The following is a 25435-nucleotide window of genomic DNA, read 5'->3' as shown; positions in this document are numbered from 1 at the left end:
TTTAAGTGAAAATAAATGGAAGGTTGTCTTTTTGCGCTAGTAATGTTGTGGAGTTGTATTTTGTCTTGCATCAATTATATCGTCAGTTATATCGTTATCGCAAATTTTCAAATATATATCATGATAAATATTTTTGGCCATATCGCCCTGCTTTAATGGCATCACTTTAAATCAACAAACTGAGATTCAGTTTAACTTCGTAAAGCAGTTGTGCACATCAGCCCAAGGAGGAGGAGCCTTAATCTGTGTCACATGCTCAGTCATGATCAATACTGATCAGCTTTTGTTCAGTGGTCAATAAAAGCTGTTCTCACTTTCTTTTGAAAGGTCTGTGTGAGCTTTTACTCTCTGCACTCAGATTGTTGATCACTGATGGAGCTGCTGTGTGTGTGTGTGTGTGTGTGTGTGTGTGTGTGTGTGTGTGTGTGTGTGTGTGTGTGTGTGTGTGTTTATTGATTGGATTCTGAACCAGTGTTTTGTTTTTGTCTCTGAAACTAAGTGTAAATAAAGTTTTTTGAAGCTTCACCATTTTGTCAACGATTTCCTGCAGTTTGAGACATTTGTCCTGCAGCTCGGAGGCTCCGCCCACGTGCTGTGATGAGGAAGAGGGTGGAGGTGATGAAGAGTTGTTGAGCAGCAGCTGATCGCTCTGAGCACTGAAAACAGATTTCAGATCAATCAATCACATGATCGATCAACACCTGGCATTCCTGAAATCATCAGTAAACTGACCGCCTCATGTTGATGATGCTCTCCACCGCCATGAAGCCATCCTCATTCAACCTGTCCCACCGCAGCATCATGTTGTGCCAGTCGGCAGCGTTGTCTTTGATCTTTCTCGCACTTCCTGTGATCGCAGCAGACTTCCTGTTTGCTGACGTCACTGAGATGTCACCTGAAAACAGAGTCACGTGATTTTGTTGTTGATGGTTTTAGTGACAGAGCGTGCAGGCGACACAAGACAATCCATAAAACCTGCGTAAACCTCGGTTCTCAACGTGCAGCTCGCCGCCTCACAGCGGCCTCTGTCACTTCCTGTGATCTCACAGCTCAGAACGTGACAACATTTCTAAACTTTTTGTGTAAAAAAAAAAAAAAGTCATTTAAAAAAAACAAAAAAAAAACATACAAATGTCAAAAATTTTAATAAAATGAAGTAAAGCAAATTAAAAACAAACAAATATGAGCGGCTGCTCGTCACTGACCAATCAAAGACATGATGCTACTTTAACATGTGCAGCCTTCAGGAAGTCACCTCATTGCATCATTCAGCTGTCAAAGGTCAACCGTAACTAACCCTAACCCACCATGAAGCCGGTCCAACATATCCAGGATTTCTTGCCTTGTCTGGCTTCACTGACCTCATCCACTGCAGCCAGAGCTCACTTCATCCAGCTAACTCAGGGTTTACCTGGCTTTAGCCGGGTCAGGGGGTATTTCACCATGGTAACGCTGCCGGTCTGAAGCGATAATGATTCCTGCTGGTCAATAATCGATATCAAGCTGCCCACCTTTATGGTCCACGTGACTCCAGGCAAAGGTGAAATCCTACAGGGACCTCAGGTGTATACATATGACGTCACTCTTTGTTGTCGTTTTGGTCTCTAAGCTCTGACCCTGAGCGCGTGATCGCTGATTAATAACGGAAAGGCTTCCGCCAGTCAGCTGATACCTTTTGCTGCGCGTGCCATCGATCAGCTGGTTAGTCACGTGTGGATCGATTATCAATCACCCACCTTCCATCTGATCGATCAGCTCCGACCAGCTCCACCCGCTCAGCTTCTTCTTCGGCGGTTTTTCTTCCAGTCGTCTTCTTTGACCGCGGGTGTCTGGTTTCCGGTCTCGGCACTCCTCAGGTAAACTCACCTGTGCGCGAGAAGCAATGTTCTGACTTTAAACTGATTTTCTGCTCTTACACGTGACTGACGATGCAGCCTTTTCAATTCTCTGACATGCGCAATAACGTCTGAAACTTACTGGCCGTGACGTCAGCACTGGGACCGGATGTTGTAAGTAAGTGTCACTGCGCCTGCGCTAACACTGGGACTGCCGTACTTTTACTGACTCTCTTTTTCTGTGGAGATCTTTTAAAATCTGGCGATAATCAATAATATCACGCAGGCGCAGGCAGAGTGAGAAGAACTGTTGGAGCTGACCATAGACACGATCTCAGCTAATCAAAAAGGCGGTGTTGCGGCTGTGATGACGTCAGGGCCGCTGCTCAGGTAGCTCCGTGATCGATTATCGGAGGTGAGAGATGGCGCTGCAGCTTCCGGCCGAGTTGTGGCTGAAGGTGTTCAGCTTTCTGTCCTGGAGGGACAAACTGAGCATGCGCTGCACCTGCTCATACTTCAGACACCTGCTGGATAAGTCCCGCCCCCTGTGGAGGGGCTTCAGCGTGGTGCTGCAGAACCTCTCGCGCTATAACCGCTCGTTCTGGCGTAGCCTGGCTCAGAGGCACGTGGGCAACGTGCTGCTGCGCTCAGGTAAGAGGAAGCACCTGAAGCAGCTGCACGCCTGGCTACCGTCGCTCTGCGGCCTGCGACTGGACAACTGGAGAGAAGGGGGCGTGGATGATCTCAGACTGTTCCGCCAGCTTCAGCGACTGTCCGTCACTTCCTGTTCCATACCGCTGAGGAACCTGGACTTCCTGTTTCCTCTGAGTCAGCAGCTGACGCAGCTCAGCCTCTGTAACGTGCAGCTCACCTGTTCTGCCTCTCACCTGTTGGCCACCGTTGGTCAGTTGACGTGTCTGACCTCGCTACTGCTGCACCACGACGGCAGCCTAAGGGTCCCGTCCCTCAGCGGTGTCCTCGCTCACCTGGGCGAGCTCACACACCTGTCCTGGACCATGATCACCTACAGGACGCTTCCACACGACTTCTTCAGCCCCGCCCACCACACAGGTTGGCACACCTGGATCAGTCGCTCGCTGAGATATGTAATAGTTAGATTATTGATCTTGATGGTTAGGCACTGGTGTGTTCTGCCTTCCTGCTGACCTGCCTCACCTCTGAGATGGAACAGAGACAGGCGAGATCAGACGTCACATGGCTCAGGTGTGTTTTATCGTCCTGCAGGTGACGCCGCATTGCAGCTGCTGGACTTGCAGCTGCTGAATTATGACGCCGTGGTGACACAGGAAACGCTGCAGCCTTTGTCCCGCCTCCGTAGCCTGTCAGTGTTCCACCTGTACTCCGTACCTGGACCCACCTGTCACCTGCAGACGTGGCTGACGTCACTGCCACACCTAACCAACCTCAGCATCCACGGTGAGTGTCTGTTTCCCCCCTTTGTATTTGTCTATCTGAGCATCTCTCTTATGTCTGCATATTCTATAGGAGGCCACCCCCTGGCATCGTACGCTGACTTCCTGCCCACCTCGCTGCTCAGCCTGACGCTGTGTGTGGACCTGCAGCCCAACGACCTGCGGGTGGTCTCCGCCCGGGCACCGCAGCTTGAGCATCTTCACCTGGAGCCCTGGAGCTCTTCGTCCGACCTCATCAGACTCCTCCCACAGCTGTTCCCTCATCTGAAAACGCTGCGGATAAGGTGAGCCCGACACGTCACACGCAGTGTCTCTGTTGTAAGTGTCATGATGATTTCCATGGTAACCTGCCATCGCTGTTTCAGGCACCAGCACGTGTCTGACGATGATTTCCTGCAGCTGCAGCGACTGCGGCGCCTCGACACTCTGGAGGTTCTGGACTCGTATTACAGACCTGACCCGAGCGACCCAAGCCGGGTCATCTTTGAGCCGAGTCCTCGTTTGCTGCGGCTGACCTCTGACCTGCAGAGACTGACCAATCACAGAGTCAGAGTCATCACCAGCTCACATGGAGACCTGCTCAGCTGCCACTGTGTCTGACCAGTCCATGGCTGTGTCCCAATTCAGGGTCTGCACGCTTGAAGTACGCACACTACGCGTACTACGTACGGTGCGTACTATAAGTACGAGAAGTGCGGAAGTGAGAGGCTTGTGAAATGGGATGGTCTAGCCTTCGTCGCGCTGTTCAGGTTGCCTAGCAACCATGATACTAACCGTGAGAAACGGTACATACAGCTTTGTGTGACAGAAATGAAGGAGAAAAAATGTTTTGTTGGTCATTCATTTTTGTCATGACATCACTTTGATTAGTTGAGTATCTGAGGCTGAGACCACGGGACTGTAAAACATGATTGTTGGGCTTCATTTCTGTGCTGAACAGTCATTTAAGATTAGCTAGTAAATAACAATTAGTTAATGTTGTTCATGAGACTAAAGTCAACTCACTGTGGTAATTTAAATATAATATGGCCAATATTATAGTATTGTCAGATTATAATGAGATATATGTGTGTGTGTGTGTGTGTGTGTGTGTGTGTGTGTGTGTGTGTGTGTGTGTGTGTGAGATAAATAAGGCTTTACAACCAAGTTAACGCTGAAAGTACAGACATCACTAATGTCACTTTGCCGACATGTGGCCAACAGAAATGTTTTAATGTTCTTCATTATTAAACATTCGCACATAAATTCTTGACATCATATTCAGTACTTACTTTTGACAGTTCACTCTTCGGCCGCTCCCTTCTGCCGTATTTCGCGGCAAAATTATCCACACCCACCGCCGCGCTATGAATTGTGGGATATATGGGACCACGAAGCGTGCACTGGACCACGCTTGATATTTGGGGAAATCGACGGCGCATTTGGAGTATGCATTTGAAGCACACTTCCAATTGGGACAGCTGTCGTGTGGCGGTGACGTAATCACACTTAAAATGCGTACTTCAAGCGTGCAGACCCTGAATTGGGACACAGCCAGTGAGAGTCTGCCCACCGCGATCAAGATGTAAAACAAAAGCTGGGCCATCGCATCACCTTCAGCTTACTATCCAATTGGCTTTCAGGATCAGCCACCTGGGCCCAACAGAACCATTCATTTATTCTTTCACCTGCGGCTTCCTCACAGATACGATACGAAAGAAAGGACGAGGTCATCGACATCATCATCACAGGGGGAGGGGACACGGCCGGTTCAAAGCTTCTGTGTAGTCATGGTTACACTCAATGATATGGTGAGGGTCCGGCCGCAGCTGCCGTTATCACTGCTGCATTCTGGGTAACGCTTTGGTAATCAATCACTTTATTGAACCTTTGATTTCAGACACTGAATGTGTTTCGGGACTTTGAATCGGTTGATAAATAAAAAGTTGTTTGTTTGTTTTTTATTTGATTTATTGCAGGGTTTGAACTTTAACCTTTTTCTGAGGTCACATGTCATATTTGAATCTTTTGAATAATGACACGCGTTTTCTTCAAATGTCAAAATAAAACTTCTTCCTGTTTTGATTTATTTTGTCTGGATTTTTTTTTCTGCTTCAAAAACCAAACAAATATTTGAAACAAAAAAAACAAAACAAGACTGAAAAACATTAAAAAAAAAAAAACATTTAACAAACCAATAATTAACTACCTACAGATTTACTAATCAGACTTATTGATCTTCTGTCTATTAACCTAACCGGAGAGTTGGGGTCGATTCTTTGTTCAACTGGCTTGGCTGTAGCTCAGGTGGCAGAGCAGGTCAGCCACTAATCAGAAGGTCGGTGGTTCGATCCCAGGCTGCCTCCTGGCTGCATGCCAAATATCCTTGGGCAAGATACTAACCCCGTGTTTGCCTACTGGTGGTGGTGGTCAGAGGGCCCGGTGGCGCCAGTGTCCGGCAGCCTTGCCTCTGTCAGTGCGCCCCAGGGCAGCTGTGGCTACAACCATCACCAGTGTGTGAATGACTGAATGTAGTGTAAAGTGCTTTGGGGTCCTTAGAGACTTGAGTAAAGCTATACAAATGCAGGCCATTTACCATTCAATACAAGCAAGCAATTTATTTATATAGCACTTTCAGATCAGCCCCAAGCTGAACACAAAGTGCTTTACACCTCACATGCCAGAAATGATACATTAAACATGTTAAAAAATAAGAAATAACAAAATAAGCTGATTATTAAAATGATATTTAAAATAATAAAATTAGCACAAATAGCAAAAACAATAATAAAATAGTATAAAAATGATGATGAGAATTACATTTAAAACAATAAAATCAGGGTCAGACTGTGTCATGAGCCAAGGAGTAAAAATGGGTTTTAAGACGTGTTGTAAAAGTGGACAGTGAAGGGGCCTCTCTAATGTGCTGGGGCAGAGAAGGCCCCGCCCCCTCTGAGCTTCCTCTTGGACCTGGGTACCTCCAGGAGCAGACCTGGGGGGTGGGTAAGGACAAAGAAGCTCAGAGAGGTAAGTTGAGGCAAGACCATTTAAACATTTAAAAACAAACAGAGAATTTTAAAATGAACTCTAAGATATACAGGAGCCAATGAAGAGGAAGCCAAAACAGGAGAAATCTGCTCTCTCTTTCTAGTCCCTGTCAGGACTCTTGCTGCAGCATTTTGGATTAGCTGAAGGCTTTTCAGTGAGTTTTTTGGACATCCTGATAATAATGAATTACAGTAGTCCAGCCTGGAAGTAATAAATGCATGAACTAGTTTTTCAGCGTCACTCTGAGACAGGATATTTCTAATTTTAGAGATGTTGCGCAAATGGAAGAAAGCAGTCTTACATATTTGTTTAATATGTCGTTGAAGGACATGTCCTGGTCAAAAATGACTCCAAGGTTCCTCACAGCGTTACTGGAGGCCAAGGTAATGCCATCCAGAGTAAGAATCTGGTTAGATACCATATTTCTAAGATTTTCAGGGCCGAGTACAATAACCTCAGTTTTATCTGAATTAAGAAGCAGAAAGTTAGCGGCCATCCAGGTCTTTATGTCTTTAAGACATTCCTGCAGTTTAACTAATTGGTGTGTGTTATCTGGCTTCATGGACAGATAGAGCTGGGTGTCATCTGCATAGCAGTGAAAATGTATGCTATGTCTTCTAATGATGCTGCCTAAGGGAAGCATGTATAATGTAAACAGAATTGGTCCTAGCACTGAACCCTGTGGAACTCCATAATTAACCTCAGTGTGTGAAGAGGACTCTCCATTTACATGAACAAATTGGAGTCTATTAGATAGATATGATACAAACCACTGCAGTGCAGTACCTGAATACCTACAGCATGTTCTAATCGCTCTAATAGGATATTATGGGCGACAGTAGGGCCGGGTATCGTCAGTGATTTCTAGAATCGATTCAATCCACAATTCAATTCGGGGAAATTTTGCCTCAGACAGAAATATTACAATTCAGCTCATGCATCAGTACATTTCCATATTTTTATATCTATAAAAAGAACGCTGACACTTGTGAGACTTTATCACAGAAAAACATCTAGGTAATTTTCCTGGCCTGGGATTTTATAAAAATATTCTGCAGTAGATCAAAAACAAAAGAAAACCATGAATCAGCATCTGAACCAAGGGCATAGATTTGGCATGGACGGAAGGGATGTGTCCCCACCAGCGATCCAGCGATTACTGAATTGTCCCCACCAATAATTTGATCTCTTCGAGTAAAGAAAAACAACCCGATAGAAAGAAAAAACGATCTGTCTCATTCACCCAGCGGTGCAGAAAGAGTTAAATTACTTCTCTACTGGAGTCCTACGTCATGTGACAAATATGGCCAATGTGATTGGCTGAGCCTTTCAGGGAGCTCTGTTTGGTTTTAGCAGCGGCAAACCTGCGCTGCGAGGAGGACGGCGGCAAAAAGGAAGAACCTGGATATAAGAAAGTATTTTTCAAAGAAACCTGTAAGTCACTTAAAGCAAAGCTCACTCATAAAATGTGTCCGTCACAATAACGTTACAGGCTATGCTAGGCTTTGGCGCACATCAGTCTAAAACTGTATGTAACCATGAATAACGTGTTTTATAAACTAACTGCACAACATGCAGCACTATTAGTTCTCTCAGTCTCAGAGCAGCATTTCTAATTTTGATTGAAACTGTCAGAAAACAGCAGCCTCGAGCAGCCAGGATATTAGTTTACAGAGGCTGTTAAATAATTTCATCCTAATGGCACTGACATATTCATAGGGTTCATTTTTGAGACAATATATCATGTAGTCACGATTTTGCAAATATCCACCTTGTAGTGCAGTTTGCACAAATTGTTGTAAAAACGCACTCAGCCTACAAACATTACTGATGAGTCAAGATCTGCACAAAGTGACAGAAACACTGAAGCAGCTCCACATTTTATTCTTATTGTCATGTATGTCCTATTTGTCAGGTGACAGAAGAACCAACACAAAGCTCAGAGAGTAATGGTGACACAAGATCACAGGTGAAATTGGATGATGACTTGCTGGTTCATGACTGTATTTGAAGCACATGTCTGACTGCATGTATGTGGAGTGTCTCATGTTGTTTATCAGGTGACAGAGGCAGCTCTGCCATGTTGTAGCTCAGAGGTGAAGAGGCGAGGTCACAGGTGACTGGCTGATGATTTGGTGCTATAGATTAACTAGTATTTATTATCATGACAATTGTCAGGCTGCTTTTAGTCATCCCAGTATCCTCAGTTGAGGCTGAAAGAAGCTTCAGTGCTCTCAGAAAACATGGCTAAAGTCAACAATGACTCAAATGAGATTAAATAATGCTGCTGTATGTCCACCAGGAGAGACTGGACAGTATAGATGTAAAATCAATATGCCAGCAGTTTATCTCTGTTAACGAGAGGAGAAGGCATATGTTTGGCTGCTTCACATAGTGGACATTGAGTTGTTGTGTGGGACACCAGTAGCATTAATGTCTGTTGCTGTAACAGTAGCTCATGCTTAGAATAGAAAATCCCAGCTCACTGATCTGATCGGGGCAATAGTGTGGCTAAAATGTTGCATAATGTTGCTGAGAGATCTTTTACTTTGTGGCAATCTTAGATGGACATAAACCACCAGGTCATTCAGTGTTCCCTTAGTGCTAATGTATCAGAGATGTTGGTGTAACTGAAGTAATGTTGTTAAGTCCTTGAACTCATATTCGTTTATTGTCATGACTGCATTTCAAGGCTGGACTGGCCATCGGGCATACCGGGCATTTGCCCGGTGGGCCGCTAGTGATTTTTCGTTTTTATGGGCCAATGGGGTTTTCTTCCTTTTCTTTTTTTTTTAACGGTATAAATGAACAGTGGTGGATTGGCCAGTTGGTCATGATCAACTCTGGGCTGGACCAATTACAGCCGAGGAGGTCAAACTTTAAAGTCAATGTGAAAAGGAACGCGATTTGTCCCATACTACTTCAGCTAGAAAGTTGCTAATTCAATCATGAAACTGATCAATGATCAGCTGATCGGCTTTTTTCTCTGCATCAGAAAGAGGAAACCAGCGGAGGTCGCATTAAACAATAGCAGCACGTTTAAGCTTGATCAGCTGTTGTTAGCATTTATTTAATATTAATTTCTAGTATCAGCTGATGTTTGCTGGAGCCACAGCTGTAAAGCTGCTGGTCATGATATGGTTTGGATATGTGGTGAGAGGGAAACATGAAGATGAAACCAGGAGATGTTGTTTCTTCAGCGTTGGACAGGTGATGGAGAAACAGGTTTACCTTTTAGGTGACATGAATGAGTTGAAGTTATGAGCTGTTTCTGAGAGACAAATAACACCAGGATCCTTTTTTAGGTAGCTGACAGCTGGTAACTGTGTAGGGGCGGGTCTAGCAAAGTGTTGCCAGTAGGGCTGCCACAAATGATTATTTTGGTAGTCGACTAGTCACCGATTATTTTTGCAATTAGTTGACTAATCAGATCATCATCCGTTGAATGTAAAACGTACAGCTTATTGCACCAGCAGCATCTGCTCTTATATAGCTATCATTAGCTTACAGCTTTAAGTGTTTAAGGTCTGTGCTAACTAAAAATAAAGACAAGATGATAGTTTATTAAATTTTAATGACATTTGCAGATTGTTTCGATGGAGTTTAATAAACTCAGCCGTCTGCTCCTTGGTATCTAAAATATAACAGGACACCGGAGTAAACTCTCGACCGTCTCACACTTCTGATAATCAGTTGTCCGCTTGACGTTTATTCAGCTGTGTAAAAACTATAACTTTAATCTCAGCCAAACCGATTTACTCAGGAACAAATAAAACAGTGAAAAAAGCCAAACAATAACATTTTTAAGTTATCTAAGTGAATTATACATCATGTTTAACCTGAGTAGCGAAAGACAGCGGTGGGTTTGAAGCCGGGAGTCCGGTGTTCTCACGGCTCTAGTGAGCCTAGCCCCCGGCTAGCTATCAAGCTAGTGGGTAACAGACGTCTCCGAAAATGTCGGAGCGCTTTTGAAAATATGTGGTGTCTTGATAAACTGAGCAGATATTTGAGGTTTCAACAGCTACATTCCCTGAAAATATGTTAAACGTTTATTTTGTGACCCAGAAAGAATAATAAGAGTAATATTAAAACTAACTAGCTGCCGCCATTGTTGGAAACTGAGCAGGGCCGCGCTATGAATTCTGGGACACAGCTGCTTCTTCTTCTTCGGGGTTTAACGGCAGCTGGCATCCTTGTAGATGCAGTGCTGCCATCTTCTGTTTCAGTCCGTTATTACACTCTTAAATCCTACTACTTATTCCTGCGTCTTTTGGGATCTTACAAAGCTTCAAACGATGCGTCGACTATTAAATCAGTAATCGTGACTAGTCGACTAATCGTGGCAGCCCTAGTTGCCAGGGGGGCAGGTAGGGCATTAACAGGGAGAGGAGGGGGGCACAAAGAAATACTTTTCTTTCTTGTTCTCATTTAAAATGTCTCACTTTTAACAAATAATTATCTGAATCTTTCAACCAACGTTTTCATCTGATGTCAAATGTATAGAAATCCATTATTGTATTCAGTAAATATTAAGTCTAGTTAGTATATACCCTAGTAGGTTATAGTTTTCTTTACTTTGTTAAGGTACCATCTGTGCAGTCTGCAATTCTGTTGAAGAAAGATGTTGAATCTATTTAATTACTGGAGGAAAATAATAGATTTATGTGCATTTGTTGTATACGTGCATTAAATTTAAATCGGTTTTGTTAGTTAAGCATCTTGAGGCAGAGGGTGGGGGAGTGGTTCCCTACTTTTTTTCTTTGCTGCGAGTTGGCAACCCTTCCCTTTTAGTTATAGGTATATGTAATTATAAATTAGGTGTTACTGTTCAGAATAGGGAAGGTGGTGTAGGTTTAAGCTTATTATAAAGGCTTTAAAGGATTTATGACTTTTCCTTTAATACCATGGTGGGCCGGTCACTAGTCAAAATGCCGATATTTTGTCCCAGTCCAGCCCTGTTATTTTCCCCTGTTATATTCCAGCGCCAAAACATCAGAATCAGCGAGCTGTCAGCTTTCAGCCCCGACCGTGTCGTCGGTGAGAAAGACTACATCTCACCGATTCTGATCCGTCGGCTTTGTGTTTACGTCTCTGTGCAGAAGCGTGTTACTGCTCTCATTTACGGTTTTAAATGTTTGGTGGTTGTTGAAATTCTGTGAGATTTAACCTGAGATTATGGCGTTTCAGGAAAAATAAATTTATTTAAAAATCGATTCAGGATTTTAATGAATCGATATCACATTATCCAAGCTAGAATAGATTTTAATCGATAAACAAAACCCACTGCTAGTCGACAGTATCGAACGCTGCACTAAGGTCTAGCAGGACAAGCACAGAGATGAGTCCACTGTCAGAGGCCATAAGAAGATCATTTGTAACCTTCACTAAAGCGGTTTCTGTGCTGTGCTCTGAAACCTGACTGAAACTCTTCAAATATTTTTTTCTAAGGGTAAAAATTTTACTTTTGAAGAAGTCATTATTAAAGGACTGCTCAGCTTAACGGAGCACTGACCATCAGGCACTGTAATTATTTATTTGGGACTAACACTAAATCAGATTAAAAAGGTCTGAGGAATTAAACTGAGTAAGGGCCAGTTGGATGATAACAGGACTGGTTTCTGAGCTCAGGTGGAAAGCTCAGTCAGGCTTTCAAATGAATCCAAACATGTCTTGATTAATAAGCTAAAGTGGAAAGTTGCTGCCACACCCCCTCCTCTACCATAGTTGTTGCATTTCAGGAGGAAATGTAATGAAATTACAACCAGACCAGCTACAATTTTTCTCAACTGTGTCCTGAAGTCACATAATGACATATACAAGTATATGATCAAGCTTTTATTTCTGGTCCCAGGTCAAATTTTCAAAAAACAAACCAAACAAACAAAAAGCTCAAGCTCAGTTTCAGAACAAAAAACATTTAATCTTAAAAATACAAACAGGTATTTACAGTTTAAAAAAATATTTTTACAAAATAACGTTATGTTCTGCTTGCATGCCGAACTCCCACAACCATCTGCACTCAGTGGTGACGTGGGCCGGGTCTCGCCACCCGTTCACCTGAGACTCCTTACTCTGTGTCACCTTCCTTTTGTTTCTTCTTCTTCTTCTTTTTCTTTGCGCTCTCCACAACCTGCAGGAAGAAGCCATGATGAAAACACGAGTCACACGCACACTGTTGAAAAATGCAGACAAGCCTCTGTGCAGTCGTTTAAGAGTTTCTTCCTGCTGCACAGTTACGTCACAGACGCACTCACCTGTGCTTCTGGGCCCGTGTCCTCCGCCTCCGCCTCTGCCAGCTTCAGCCTCTTCTCCTTTTTCTTCTTTTTCTTCTCTTTCTTTGCCTCCTCTGCAGACGGTGTGCTGGGTGGCGTTTCACCTTCACTCTCCGTCACCTCCCGCTTCCTCTGCAGATCAGAGCTCAAAGGTCAGCATCAGCTCAGACTACACCTGATTTGAGTGATTACTGTTCGAGTTTACCTTTGTTGAAGCATCGCCCGACTCCCCGGTCGCCTGGGAGACACTGTTTAAAAACAAACAAACCAAAACCTTGAACACTTCCTGCTGAACTCAGAGTGACAGCTGGGGTGGACATTGTCACATGACTGTTCTCAGGCGAGCTGCAGATCAGCAGGAAGCTGAGTGAAGGAGCTCAGACCCGAACATTGCTGTCGCAGACTGACTCCCTCGGAGAGCACGCCAGCTCGGCGAGGGATAACTGTCTGCTTCACCTGCCCGACTTTGCCTCACGCTACAGAATCATCTTCAGGTGTTCTTACTGTGTCTGAATAAGAAACGTGCACCTGTCCTCCACTTGGACCCTGCACGTACCTGTAGTCGACGTACTGGTCCTTCCAGTCGGCCGGTGTGCTGCCGTTGGGCTTGCCGTGTTTGTCGAGCAGTCCCTTCTGAATCAGCATCTTCTTATGACTCGCCTGAATAACAAAAACTCGTTAAACACTCGATCGGGTTATTCGCTCACAGCTGATCAGTGTTGTCAGGCGCACCTTTGGTCCCAGGCCCCATTTGCGGGGATACGTGTCCCTCTCCATGATCACCCTCTTGATCTTTGCCACCACGCCATGGTCACATGTGGATATCACTGCTGTGGTCATCAGCGCCACCGCTGCACAAAAACAAACTGGTCAATAACCCCATCGCTAATTGATAACCTCGATCGAGCAGAGGCGGAGCCATCAGTTATGGGTGATAGATAGCAAGTCATCACGGCCCGAAAGCTGCTGCAGCTACTCAACTCATCACGTGGCTTCACCTGACCAGGACGTGACGGCATCACACACTAACTCACCTGTGCAGATGGCCTCGCCCTTTGTTGTTATGACAACGATATCCTGGTTCACCTCGATGCCGTCTTCATACCTGAGCACACCTGGCAGCATGATCTTGGCTCCGTAACAGATGGCGTTCACCTGCAGACAGATGTTTTCAGTGTCACCTGTGCAGGTAAAATTCAGCAGCTCATCAATGGACTGTTAATCTCGCTGACAAACAGGGGCCTGTTCTTCGTACGTCGCTTACTACATCCAAGATCAAATCATCGCGCTAACCGTGAGCTCGCTAATCCGGTTCCCCGAACACACCTGCTGTTGACGATTACTACAGCTGGATGAAGTAATGCGCGATCACTGGGTGTCGTAAAAGGGGCTACGCATCGATAGCAGAAACAGTGATCGGCAACCCGCTGATTGGTCGGCGAAAATGTCGAAGGGGCGTGCTCGGTATTTTCCGGCAGCAGAGCAAGAACTCATGAGTGAGGGATTTCAGGAGTTTCAGAGTTTAATTAAAACGCAAGAGAACACTGCAAAGGCTGCAAAAGCAAGGAGAGAGGGCTGGCAGAAAGTTGCTGACAAATCAAACTCGTAGGTAATTTAATAATAATAATAATAATAATGGATTGGGTTTATATAGCGCTCTCCAAGGCACCCAAAGCGCTTTACGATACCACTATTCATTCACTCCCACATTCACACACTGGTGGAGGCAGCTACGGTTGTAGCCAGGCTGCCATATCGCGCCATCGGCCCCTCTGGCCAACACCAGTAGGCGGTAGGGTAGATCTATCATATGACACTATATTGTCCAATATCATATGGCATTATATTATATCATAATATGTTATATTATATCCCCTTTCACATTAGAGCCACAACAGGACCCACAAGAACATGGGAACAAGTAAAAGTGGAATACAGGAGTATTCTACAGAATGGTAATATTTATCTCTTAGATTGCTTTTCGTCTCTTGGCAAGGTAACTGGCCTGTAATACTCTGTTAGTTTGTTCATAACAGCAACCAAGAAAAGGGCAGAGGAAAAAAAGACAGGTGGTGGTCCTGCACCCCCTCGTCAACAAGTTGGTTAAGTAAATAATACCCTCACGGGAATATCGATATCTCTCAATGAGCACACTGTCGCGCTGAGCTAAAGGATCCTGTCTATCCCGCAATATACGCTGAATTCTGAGGACTCTCCTTATCAATCTTGCACCTTCCGCAATGGGTGGCTCGCGTATACGGACAGGACATGGCTGCGACAGGCTTCCCAAATCCACCTTCGCTTTTATAGCCGTGGTCTCTCATCTTGATTACACGAAGTAATTTGCAATTACTACTCTGAAATATGAATTACATCTGTAATAATCACATACATGTAATAGAATGTTAATAGTACATTTCCCTTTTTTAGGAAATGACCTGTATGTATCTGTGTGAAATCAATAAAAGGATCAGGTGCTGCATTGTCTTTAGTTACATTGATGTTATTTATTTATGGTGAAACAGTGGTGGAATATCGCTGTTGCTTTCGTATAAATGAAGCGGACATACCTGCGTGGCCGCGATCTAATCCTGTTTACATAAAGTAAACCTGCTCCCGAGCAGGTTTACGCTTACGGCTCTGTTGCTATGACAGCAAGTCCCGGATGAGCTTCGGGGAACCGAACGATCCAGGATCACGCGAAATCGTCAACAATCAAATCCAGCTAACCTACTTAGCGAGGTACGAAGAACGGGCCCCAGGTGAAATACGGCGAGCATCTGCCTGACTTTTACCAAACAGGTGACCTCCACTTTAACATTCAGTTGTTTTCTAAACTGGGAGGATGCAAGGAAGACTCACGGCGCTGTCCTTCATCACGAGGCGTTTGTGTGACACAAGCAGCTTCTCGAGCGGGAAGATGACTCTGCGCAGGTACGACTCGTCTTTGTTGTGGTCGAACTGCCACTGAGCGTCCAGCACGTCGTGCATCGTCACCAAATTGTCCTGAAACACAGATCCGATGAGTGATGTCATCATTAAGTGCTGCGATATCATGTCGGCGATACTCTGGTTCGGGGTTTGGACACGCCATGTCCACCACCTCTCCATCGCCGTCTCTGTGTCAAAGTTCAATTGACAGACCTGCACTGAGCAGCGGGCCTGGACTCAACACTTTGAAACCACAGTGACATCACACAGGAAGTGACGCTCACCTTCTCTCCCAGGACCCCTGACCGGACCCTCCTCAGTTCCTGCATCTGGCCTCCAACGCCGAGCATCAGCCCCAGGTGGACGCACAGCGTGCGAATGTATGTCCCCGCCTCACAGCTCACCCAGAATATACCTGCAGGAAAGACGTGACCTGTGACATCACTGCGCCCCCACACAGGTGAAGCAATTAAACGCCAAATGATCGTCTCGCTCACCAAGCCTCCTCTCGGGGTCGTACTCAATGAGTTTGCTCTCGTAAATCGTTCGAACTCTCAGCTGACGTTTGACGGCGGCGATCAGTGGCGGCCGCTGGAACAGAGCGCCCGTCAGCGTCTCCAGCCCCTGCAGATATAATCCCAGTCAGTGGAGGTCACATGACTGGCAGCCAGCCAATAAGAGCTTCAGGAAAACTGTATTAGGATGTTTTTAATCAAAAAGCTTTCTTATGATCGATAAGCACGCCAATCAATACTCGAGCAGATCGATGAGCGAGCGCTTGGCAGCAGGAAGTCTTACCCGGGCCAGAACGTGCTCGCTCTCGATGGCGTTGTGCAGCCGAACTATTCCCACGTACTCTTTACCTGCAATAAACACAGAGAGCAGTGAGGCGGCAGCAGTTTACTGGGCCCACGCCTTGGCGAGGGGCAAAGACGGCGAGCCGGACTACAGAGATGAACCACTTCCTGTCAGCTGATCATAAACTGGTCACAGCAATTGATCGCTGCAAAGGTGTGACCTGCCACACGTGAACCAATCAGCTGTCAGATCAACACGTGTGGCATCACAATGATCACCTCCAACAGGAACAGGAAGTGTTAATCATTACCTGCACTTTGTTGGGACTTGACCAACCGGGTGGCTCGGTCGATGCAGACGATCAGGCAGCCCGTGACCTTCGGGTCAAGCGTGCCGCTGTGACCCGTCTTCTCGACTCGAAGGATCCGCCGGATCCACGCCACGACCTCGTGGGATGATGGGTTTGCTGGTTTGTCAAGGTTAATGAAGCCGGACCTGACAGGAAACAGCAAGTAGAATCAGAGGGGCGCTGGGGTGGCGTATCGGTGAGGTGTGTCGGCGGGGCGTGTCGGCGGGGCGGTACCTGACATAGTCGTGGATGTTCCTCTTCAGTGGGCTGCTGCCGCTCGGTAACGGCGTGTAGTGCGCTGTCCGGATATTCAGCTTATCAAAGTTCTGCAGATAAAAAACACACAAAAAACCCAGCTTTGGCGTCAGAACGTCACTTCCTGTTTGAAGAGCAACAACACAGCACACTGTCAGGCTCTTGGATATGGGTTGCAGTGTCATATGATCAGAACAGGAAGTCGTCTTGGCAGCGGTCGAGTTGCGCCGTTCTCTTGGCGAGGTTCTGTCTGTCGTCCGGCAGAACGCCGGGACGCTGCCAGGACCCCAACCGAGAGGCTCCGCCCCCAGAACGGGAGCAGAAGCACCGACTGCGACTCAAAGGCAGCACTCAGCGAATGGATAAACAGGCTCATCATATCACATGACCATGACTTGACAGGAAGTAGTATGGTGACAATAACAGGCAGACTCAGGTGACCTACCTTTAGCAGCAGTGGCCATTGCGACGTGTCCAATGAGGCGACTTTGGACTCTGGGCGGATGAAGAAGTCCCCGCTCTGCTGGACTTCCTGAACAACAAAAACAAGAAGTTGGTTCACACACTTCACAGTGCCAGGCGCTGAAATGGCGACCTCTGACCTTCTGACTCACCCCAAGATCTTCTTCACTGACTCTCTTCACTTTCTTCTTCTTCTTCACTGACGTTGCTGAAAAACCAACAAACCTGACATCAGGGTGACAATGAGCATGCTCAGTCTGCAGGCAGACCTCTGTCTTTGACCTGCTTTAAGATGATCTAACACAAAAGGTGGGGGAAAAAATCATCTGGTGCCAAAATGGTGACGACACGAACTGTAATTATTTCACAGGTTAAATCGGCTCATTCTTCTCTCCCTCGTGCGCAGCTGCACAACCACGTGGCCTCCCTGCCACACGTGGTTGTTAGCATGGAGTGGCTAATACACCGAGCTAACAGGCCTTGATCAATTGCTCAACTTATCAGTAATCAGGCGATTAATAATCAAGATGTTTAACGCGGCCGCAGATCGATGCAGTGAACTGGACCCGATCGTAATAATCAATTAGTGATCGATCCCAGCAGAGACTGACTGAAAGTGATTCAAACCCAGCTCAGTCGGCACCGAGACCTCCCAGCAGCTCAACCAAACCTGCAGATCGATTAAAATCCGATCCAACTCACTGATCAGATCCTACCAACACACGATCCACCTGAACAGTTAAACTCAGTTTGCGGTTGCACACGTGCTGCACACACGCGGCTTGCACACACGCAGACACACACTGTCACGTGTACCTGAGTTCGAACCGGTCCCCAGATCATCCGAACCTTAAACCCAACAAACAGACTCAGAACATTCACGATCAAAAGGCGTTTTTTTTCTGGAAAACGTGTTTTCTGCTTTCTAAACGCAGTTCTGCTCAGTCGAAGAGGCTGCGCGTAGCGAGCGGATGTGCGCAGGCGCGGAGGTTCTGGTTCCGTCCGGTCTCTTACGTGAATTTGATTCTGATTAAAACTAAAAGCTGAAAGTTTGGAAGAGACGAGCCTCGTGCTCACCTTCTGTGTCCGCCATCTTCCGTCGACTGAGCGCGCACCGCGACCCCTTCCTCCTCTTCTCCCCCTGCTCCTTCTTCTTTGGTGTTGGCAGAAGCGGAAGGGTTTACCGCCACCTCGTGGTGTGGAGATCACCAAACGTGTCTTTCATTCCTCGCTTCTTCCAGATTTCAGAAACAGGAGCGACCTGAAGGTCAAAGTTCAGACTGAGTGACTCCCACTGTGACTCCTCCTCAGTGTTACTACATGTCCTGATGGGAAAGTGGACATGTGAGTGAGGCTCCTCCTGTGTGACCAAACTAGGGGTGGGTTTAAAAAATCGATTTCCTGATTCAAATTGAATTTAGTTTGAATAACGCAATACCGATTCATTAAATCCTGAATCAACTTTTTAACATATAAATGTACAGAGCGTGGATCGTTCACCCGACGACACAAACACGCTGTCGGGGCACTGCATCACTTCAGCAGCATCAGGTAATGTTCATATGTGGATCAGAGTTTTCTTCAGTTTTTGATCTATTTTTTATTAAGTTTTTCCTTTTTCTACATATAAACAAAAGGAGAAGAGAAGGATTACATTTGTTCTTCCTGACCTTTGGTGTCCAGGTGACTTCATCTGTGTTTAGGGCCAAAAAGAAGAGCAGAGGAAGAAGAGCAGGTAATCAATCAATCAATCAATCAATCAATCAATCAATCAATCAATCAATCAATCAATCAATCAATCAATCAATCAATCTTTATTTATAAAGCACTTTTCATACAGCAATGTAGCACAAAGTGCTTTACATGGTTAAAAGCAGCCCACCCCACCATGCCCTCCAACTCACTCCCCACACTCTCATTAACATAAACAATCATGGATACATACACCCCCCCCCAACGCGCTCCAGCGCACACACACACACACCAGCACACGACACACACACACAGGTAACACACACAAACACACAGACACACACACACACACACACACACACACACACACACACACACACACACTACACACACACACACACACAAACACATAACACACACAAACACACACACACACACAGACACACAAACAACACACACATCAACACACACACACACACACGACACACACACACAGCAACACACAACAGGCATAGGCTCGCACAGCACAAATCCATCACACACACACACACACACACACACACACACACTTAAAGAGTAAAAATTGGGCTGGGTCACACATGAGCCAGGTGAGGAAACACTATACACAGGGAGCCGTCTGCACCGGGAGCCGGTCACAGACCGCAGCCTCCAGGCTGGGCACACAGCAGGAGGGAGGCAAAGGAGCCCCCCAGCCAGGCTGAGAGGACCCCCAGAGACCAGCCACGCGACAGCCCCGGTGCGAGAGAGCCCCCTCCAAGGAAACACTGGAGATATGACACTAATAGGTATATACAGGATAAAATGATAAAATAAATAAGAACGGGATCATATAAATATAAATAGAGTAAGAAGATAAAAAATGAATAAGAATAAAATCAATAAATATTAGGTAAAGCTCTAAATTAATAATAGAATAACAGGATAGAATAAATAAGCATAAAATAAATAAACGCTAGAGTAAAGCTAAATTAAAAAGGTGGGTCTTGAGCCTGTTCTTAAAAACATGTACGTTCTCTGCGGCCCTGAGCTCCTCCGGCAGGCTGTTCCACAGACGAGGACCATACCACTGAAAAGCTGCCTCTCCGTGAGTATGTGTCCTGACTTTAGGGACAATCAAAAGGCCAGCACCAGAGGACCTCAGGGTCCGCGAGGGTTCGTATGGTAAAAGCAGATCTGAGAGATAAGAAGGCCCAAGACCATTAAGACATTTAAAAACCAATAAAAGAACTTTAAAATCGATCCTGAAACACACGGGGAGCCAGTGCAGCGATTCTAAAACCGGTGTAATGTGGGCCCGCCCTCTGGTCTTCGTCAGCACACGAGCTGCCGAGTTTTGAAAAGTTGTAAAGTTGAAATATTCTTTTTGGAAGACCAGAGAGCAGGGCAGTAATCAATGCGACTGGTAATAAAAGCATGCATCAGCATCTCCGTGTTGGCCCGAGAGAGAATAGGGCGGACTCTGGCTATATTTTTTAGATGATAAAATCCAATTTTGGTTACATGTTTAATATGTGGGATAAAACCAAGCTCAGAGTCAAAAATAACACCCAGGTTTTTCACTTGTAGCGAAGGACATAGTGGTCGTGTCCAAATTCATGGGCTGCATCCTCCTGAGGCCGCATTTGTAGACCGATTACGTCACAGCGACGCGCCGAAGGCTGTCCAAATTCGTAGACTCCTCCGAATGTAGCCGACAAATGCGTCCTCCTTTTCCCCGAATTTGAAGGATGGGTCGGGTGTGTCCTTCGTGGCCTACCATATCCCAGAATTCATAGCGCGGCCCAGCCAAACTCCAGTTTCCAACAATGGCGGCCGCTACTAAGTTTTAAAATTACTCATACTAATCTTTCTGGGTCACAAAATAAACTTTTAACATATTTTCAGGCGAGAAAGTAGCTGTGTAAACATCAAATATCTGCTCGGTTTATCAAGATATCGCATATTTGCAAAAGTGCTTCGACGTTTTCGGAGGCATCTGCTACCCACCAGCTCGATAGCTAGCCGGGAGCTCGAGGGTTACTGATGCCGCCGAGAACGGCACAACTCCCGGCACATCATTTTCAGATCACCGCGGAGTCTGCTCGGGTTAAACGTAATATATAAGTCACTTAGACAACCTAAAAATGTTATTGTTGGGCTTTTTTCAGTGTTTTGTTTGTTCGTGAGTAAATCGGTTTGGCTGAGATTAAAGTTATTAGATTAGATAAAATAAAACTTTATTAATCCCCCGGGTGGGTTCCTCCTTGGTTTTACACAGCTGACTAAACGTCAAACAGAAAACTGATTAAACAGAAGTATGAGACAGTCGAGAATTTACGCCAGTGTCCTGTTATATTTTAGATAGCAAGGAGCAGACGGCTGAGTTTATTAAACTCCACCGAGACAGCGGTGACGCTAATCAGAAGGCTAGACCTCCAATTTCACGGCCGTTTACTTCCGGCCTACCCGACCTTCTGAGGACCCGGCCCACGTAGACCGCGAAGGCCGGGTCCTCAGGAGGATGCAGCCCATGAATTTGGACACGCCACATGAAAATGCCTCTAATTTAGACAAGAGTTTCTCTCTCTGAGCCTCAGGACCGATGATTAAAACTTCAGTTTTGTCCTGGTTAAGCTGTAAAAAGTTTTCTGCCATCCAAGATCTTATATCCAGAATACAGTTAAAAAGGGCATCCATTGGTCTGGTGTCATCAGGAGACACGGAGATGTACAGCTGCGTGTCATCAGCGTAACTGTGGAAGTTCACTCCATGCCTCCTGATGACACCCCAGAGGGAGCATATACAAATTAAAAAGTACAGGGCCTAAAACCGACCCTTGAGGCACACCACATGTCATTTTATGGATCTTAGAGGAGCATGTATCCATACTCACCATAAAAGTTCTGTCAGAGAGATAGGAAGTGAACCAGTTGTGTACAGCACCAGAGAGGCCCACCATGTGTTTCAGTCTGTTTAAAAGAATAGCGTGGTCTACTGTATCAAAGGCTGCGCTTAGATCCAGTAGCACCAGGACTGAGAGCTTTTGGGGTCCCAGTTACATCTAAGATCATTTAAAACCTTTAGGAGAGCGTCTCTGTGCTGTGGTTCACCCTAAATCCAGACTGGAATATCTCCAGGATCTGTCTATCATTCAAAAAGTCATTAATCTGAGTAAAAACAAGTTTTTCTAAGATTTTACTTAAAAATGGTAAGTTGGATACAGGTCTGTAGTTATTAAAATCATTACAATCCAAATTGCTCTTCTTCAGAAGGGGCCTCACCACCGCCGTTTTAAAGGCAGCAGGGAAGACACCCAACTGAAGAGAGCAATTCATCATGTATAAAAGCTCAGCCTCAAAAAATCCATAAAGTGTTTTAAAGAGTGAAGAAGGGATTGGATCTAAAAGACATGTGGTGGGTCTCACTGTGGAGAAAACTTTCTGAAGGTTCTCAGCATTAACCAGGACAAAGCTGTCCAGTGTCTCCTCAGGTACAATCGAGCCCTCAGATGTGTTTACAAACATATCCGATGAGATAAAATATCAGATCTGATGGCGCTGATTTTTCCCCTGAAGTGGTCTGCAAACTGCTCACAGAGCGAGTCTGTGGGGGTTCTTTGGGAGCTGTTAAAATCAGGGTTAAATAAATGATCTATGGTGGAAAAGAGGACCTTGGGATTATTTTTGTTATCACTGATTATTTTGGTGAAGTATGAATTTCTTGAAACTTAAACTTGCAGCCACTTCAGAGGTTAGATAGCGCCTCCTCACAGTTCGAGGTCTCCCGCTGAATAAAACCGGTGATGTTAAAAAACACACAGTAGTGGTCAGAGACAGCCAAGCCAACAACAGAGGACACGCTGGTGGACAGCCCATGGGTGATGACCAGGTCCAGAGTGTGTCCTCTGTTGTGAGTCGGCTGCGTGACGTGCTGGGTAAAATCCAAACAGTGAAGAATGTTTAAGAATTCTTTTGCTGCAGGGTCAGAAGGATTATCTATGTGCAGGTTAAAATCACCGGTTAAAATTATCATATTATATTTTGAATGTATGTTTGTTAAAAATTCTGAGAATTCCTTGATAAAAGCAGCGCTGTCTTTAGGTGGTCTTAAACTGTGACAGATAAAACTGGAGGGCTGCTGAAAACAATAGCGTGGAATTCAAAAGTGGTAAAATGATCAAATAAAATGTTGTTTGGTGGTGAGTGTGTTGTTGGCTAAAGATGCAGTCCCACCACCTCTCTCACCACTTCTAATAGAAAAAGAGAAATTAAAATTTGGTGGGGAGGCCTCAGTGAGAACAACTGGTGCATCCGAGCCCAGCCATGTTTCAGTTAAAAATAAACAGTCAAGTTTATTATCTAAGAATTAAATCATTAATAATAAAAGACTTGTTCCACAGAGAGCGGACATTTAAAAGTGCCATACTGATCGAGACTGGTGGATTTTTGACAATAGAGTTGATGGATGTTGATATTTTTGAAGAGGCCGGAGGTTATTAATGTTTTTGGAGTTACTGGATTTATGATAATTCTGTTGCTCTCTGTTTGTGATTATGACGGGTATTGTGTTGACTGTGGGAGAGAGAGGTCCGAGTCCAGAGTTTTGTGTATTACTGTTAAAAGTGGAACAAATATAGGAGCTGGGACCAGGGGAACATCAGTCAGTGGCAGACAGATCAGCAGGTAATGTCGGTTTGGGGTAGTGACAGGGCGTGTGCGGGAGTGCTGTACGCCAAATGCCAAATTGGCGGACAGCAAACGGCGTCCCCAGGCGTTGAGGTGGAGCCCGTCTGCCCCCAAAAGATGCCTCCTCTCCCAGGAACTCGTCTCAGAGCCTGTTACCTGGAGCTCTGATAGTGAGCCGTTTACCTCTGACATGCTGAAAACACACGTGCTGTAGTGTGTGTGATGCACAGTGTTGGGTGTAAGATCAGATATTCCCATTTTTACAGCTGAGCTGCTGCAGTTTAACATCATTGCTAAGTTCATAGCTAAGTTAATGGTACTGCCTTTATGGAAGAGAGTCCTTGACTGTGTAAATCTGGAGATTGGGCCCATTGCCATGTTATATGTATTATAAAAGTAATTCATATGTGGATAGGATCCGATTGGCTGTATGTGTCAGTGCGGTGTTCCCAGGCCAGCTGAGAGATTTCATCTCTCTAGCATATCCTGGATCTGCCCTGGGGCCTCATTTCGAAACACCTCCCAGGAGGCACCCAGGTGCAACCAACCTTCTCAATTGGCCACTTTCGATCCAGAGGAATAGCGGCCCAACCTATCTCCACAGAAGAAGCCAGCCCCCCTTCAGAGGAAGCTGATTTCTGCTGCTTGTATCCGTAAACTCATTCTTTTGGGCACTACCTAGACCAGGGGTCGGCAACCCGCGGCTCCGGAGCCGCATGCGGCTCTTTAGTCTTTATTTTGCAGCTCCGGGTGGTTTGGGAAAATAAATTAGAAGTATTTAGCTGAAGTGTATTTTATTTGTGTTTAGTTCTTTTTTTAACTTGTAGTTCTAAATTGGAAGATTATTGTGATTTTGAAATATAAAAATAAAATTATATCTTATTATTTTTTCATCGCTCAAAATAAGCGTCACACTCGCGGAAGCCGGTATACCCGCCGAAATGCCGTGCATTTATCGAGTCTTTCAAACCCAGGTAGGCCAGTTATGGATCTTCGGATCCACATTATGTTGGCAGCTGTTCTCACGTGAGCCCACTATGGGAGAAAAAAAAATTAGGGAGAAAAAAAAAAATTAAGACGGACTTTTGCGAGATCCCGCAAAAGTTTTGCGGGATTCTCCCATGTCCCCTGCGGGGCTCCGTAGTTCTCCACCGTGAACTATGTTAAAAACAAACACCACTCACGCCTCACAGACGACAGCTTACAGTCCTGCGTAAAGATGAAAGTGACTTCGTACCCCGATCTGCAGACGCTGTGCGCAGAGGTTCAGGAGCAGAAGTCCCATTGTAAACATACAACGGCAGACCCGACGATGTTTGCATGAACACGTTTTTCAGCATCTCTTTATTGACCACTTTTCACACGCGGTTGCTGTACGCATACAGCCGGCTGTAGCTCTTCAACAGCAGAGAGAGCACAGACTTTAAGGCGGTGAGGCGTGATTGCGGGTGCCGCTCAGGTGCGTCCGCCTTCCCTGCAGCGGCACTGCAGACCACGCCCCGCCACACACATTAACCAGGTAAAATACATATTTAGGCAGAATTTTGTAAATATCTATTTTTCATTTTTAGCAGCATAGTGCTTTTTTCCAATTATTTTTTAAAAGTCAGGTCAAGGCTCCAAAAGCCCAAAGGCGATATAAGGTTGGAGGCTCACAACAGTTTTTGTTTGCTGGATCATTTTAGTTCACTCACTT

At 45.5% G+C, this 25435-nt stretch overlaps 3 protein-coding genes and 1 non-coding gene across 7 annotated transcripts in view; 1 reads left to right on the top strand and 3 right to left on the bottom strand.

Annotated features, from left to right (window-relative positions):
* Window positions 1-1955, bottom strand: part of LOC102292690 (cyclin-dependent kinase 2 interacting protein) — a 14733-nt gene extending 12778 nt beyond the window's left edge. The window contains exons 1-3 of one of the 3 annotated variants that reach the window (XM_014330981.2): window positions 1737-1955; window positions 733-895; window positions 527-656 (exon numbers count right to left, since the gene is read on the bottom strand). In XM_014330981.2, coding sequence (XP_014186467.1) covers window positions 527-656; window positions 733-895; window positions 1737-1743 — 300 coding nt within the window. In that variant the 5' untranslated portion in view covers window positions 1744-1955. Of the gene's footprint in view, window positions 1-526; window positions 657-732; window positions 896-1307; window positions 1481-1511; window positions 1707-1736 lie in introns of those variants that run through there. The other 2 variants (XM_005951989.3, XM_005951987.2) reach the window with 2 other exon arrangements.
* A 302-nt stretch (window positions 1956-2257) lies between these two features.
* On the top strand, window positions 2258-3976 carry LOC102293394. Of its 2 annotated transcripts, XM_005951991.3 has the most exons (4): window positions 2258-2906; window positions 3081-3272; window positions 3342-3552; window positions 3634-3976. In XM_005951991.3, exons 1-4 carry the CDS (start codon window positions 2258-2260, stop codon window positions 3866-3868), a joined length of 1287 nt encoding a protein of 428 aa, XP_005952053.1. In that variant the 3' UTR covers window positions 3869-3976. The 2 variants fall into 2 exon arrangements, with proteins under 2 accessions (XP_005952053.1, XP_005952052.1); XM_005951990.3 differs by having other exon boundaries at window positions 3081-3552.
* Window positions 3977-12190: 8214 nt separating this feature from the next.
* dkc1 (dyskeratosis congenita 1, dyskerin) lies at window positions 12191-18527 on the bottom strand. Its single transcript, XM_005951986.3, has 15 exons — window positions 18440-18527; window positions 17515-17570; window positions 17346-17432; window positions 16880-16971; window positions 16607-16791; window positions 16297-16361; window positions 15996-16122; window positions 15783-15913; window positions 15430-15573; window positions 13602-13722; window positions 13300-13418; window positions 13124-13227; window positions 12773-12815; window positions 12550-12699; window positions 12191-12425 (listed from the first exon to the last, which is right to left on the bottom strand). Exons 1-15 carry the CDS (start codon window positions 18453-18455, stop codon window positions 12363-12365), a joined length of 1503 nt encoding a protein of 500 aa, XP_005952048.1. The 5' UTR covers window positions 18456-18527; the 3' UTR covers window positions 12191-12362.
* LOC121813106 lies at window positions 13484-13560 on the bottom strand. Its single transcript, XR_006053518.1, has one exon. It is a non-coding gene; the product is annotated as a small nucleolar RNA SNORD83 (small nucleolar RNA).
* Window positions 18528-25435: the final 6908 nt, after the last annotated feature.

This window comes from Haplochromis burtoni, unplaced genomic scaffold (genome assembly GCF_018398535.1).
Source record: "Haplochromis burtoni strain Fernald_Lab_line unplaced genomic scaffold, NCSU_Asbu1 Contig_1139, whole genome shotgun sequence".
NCBI lineage: Eukaryota > Metazoa > Chordata > Actinopteri > Cichliformes > Cichlidae > Haplochromis > Haplochromis burtoni.
This window is presented reverse-complemented; position numbering and strand designations above follow the sequence as displayed.

What these genes read in the sequence shown, in the direction of transcription:
- LOC102293394 (XM_005951990.3), top strand. Translation starts at nt 2,258, where the DNA reads ATGGCGCTGCAGCTTCCGGCCGAGTTGTGGCTGAAGGTGTTCAGCTTT. An exon ending in CAGCCCCGCCCACCACACAG is followed by an intron (nt 2,907 to 3,080) that starts GTTGGCACACCT and finishes ATCGTCCTGCAG; the next exon opens with GTGACGCCGCATTGCAGCTG. An exon ending in CTGAAAACGCTGCGGATAAG is followed by an intron (nt 3,553 to 3,633) that starts GTGAGCCCGACA and finishes TCGCTGTTTCAG; the next exon opens with GCACCAGCACGTGTCTGACG.
- dkc1 (XM_005951986.3), bottom strand. An exon ending in CAGGGGTCCTGGGAGAGAAG is followed by an intron (nt 15,574 to 15,782) that starts GTGAGCGTCACT and finishes TCTGTGTTTCAG; the next exon opens with GACAATTTGGTGACGATGCA. An exon ending in AATGGGGCCTGGGACCAAAG is followed by an intron (nt 13,228 to 13,299) that starts GTGCGCCTGACA and finishes TTTGTTATTCAG; the next exon opens with GCGAGTCATAAGAAGATGCT.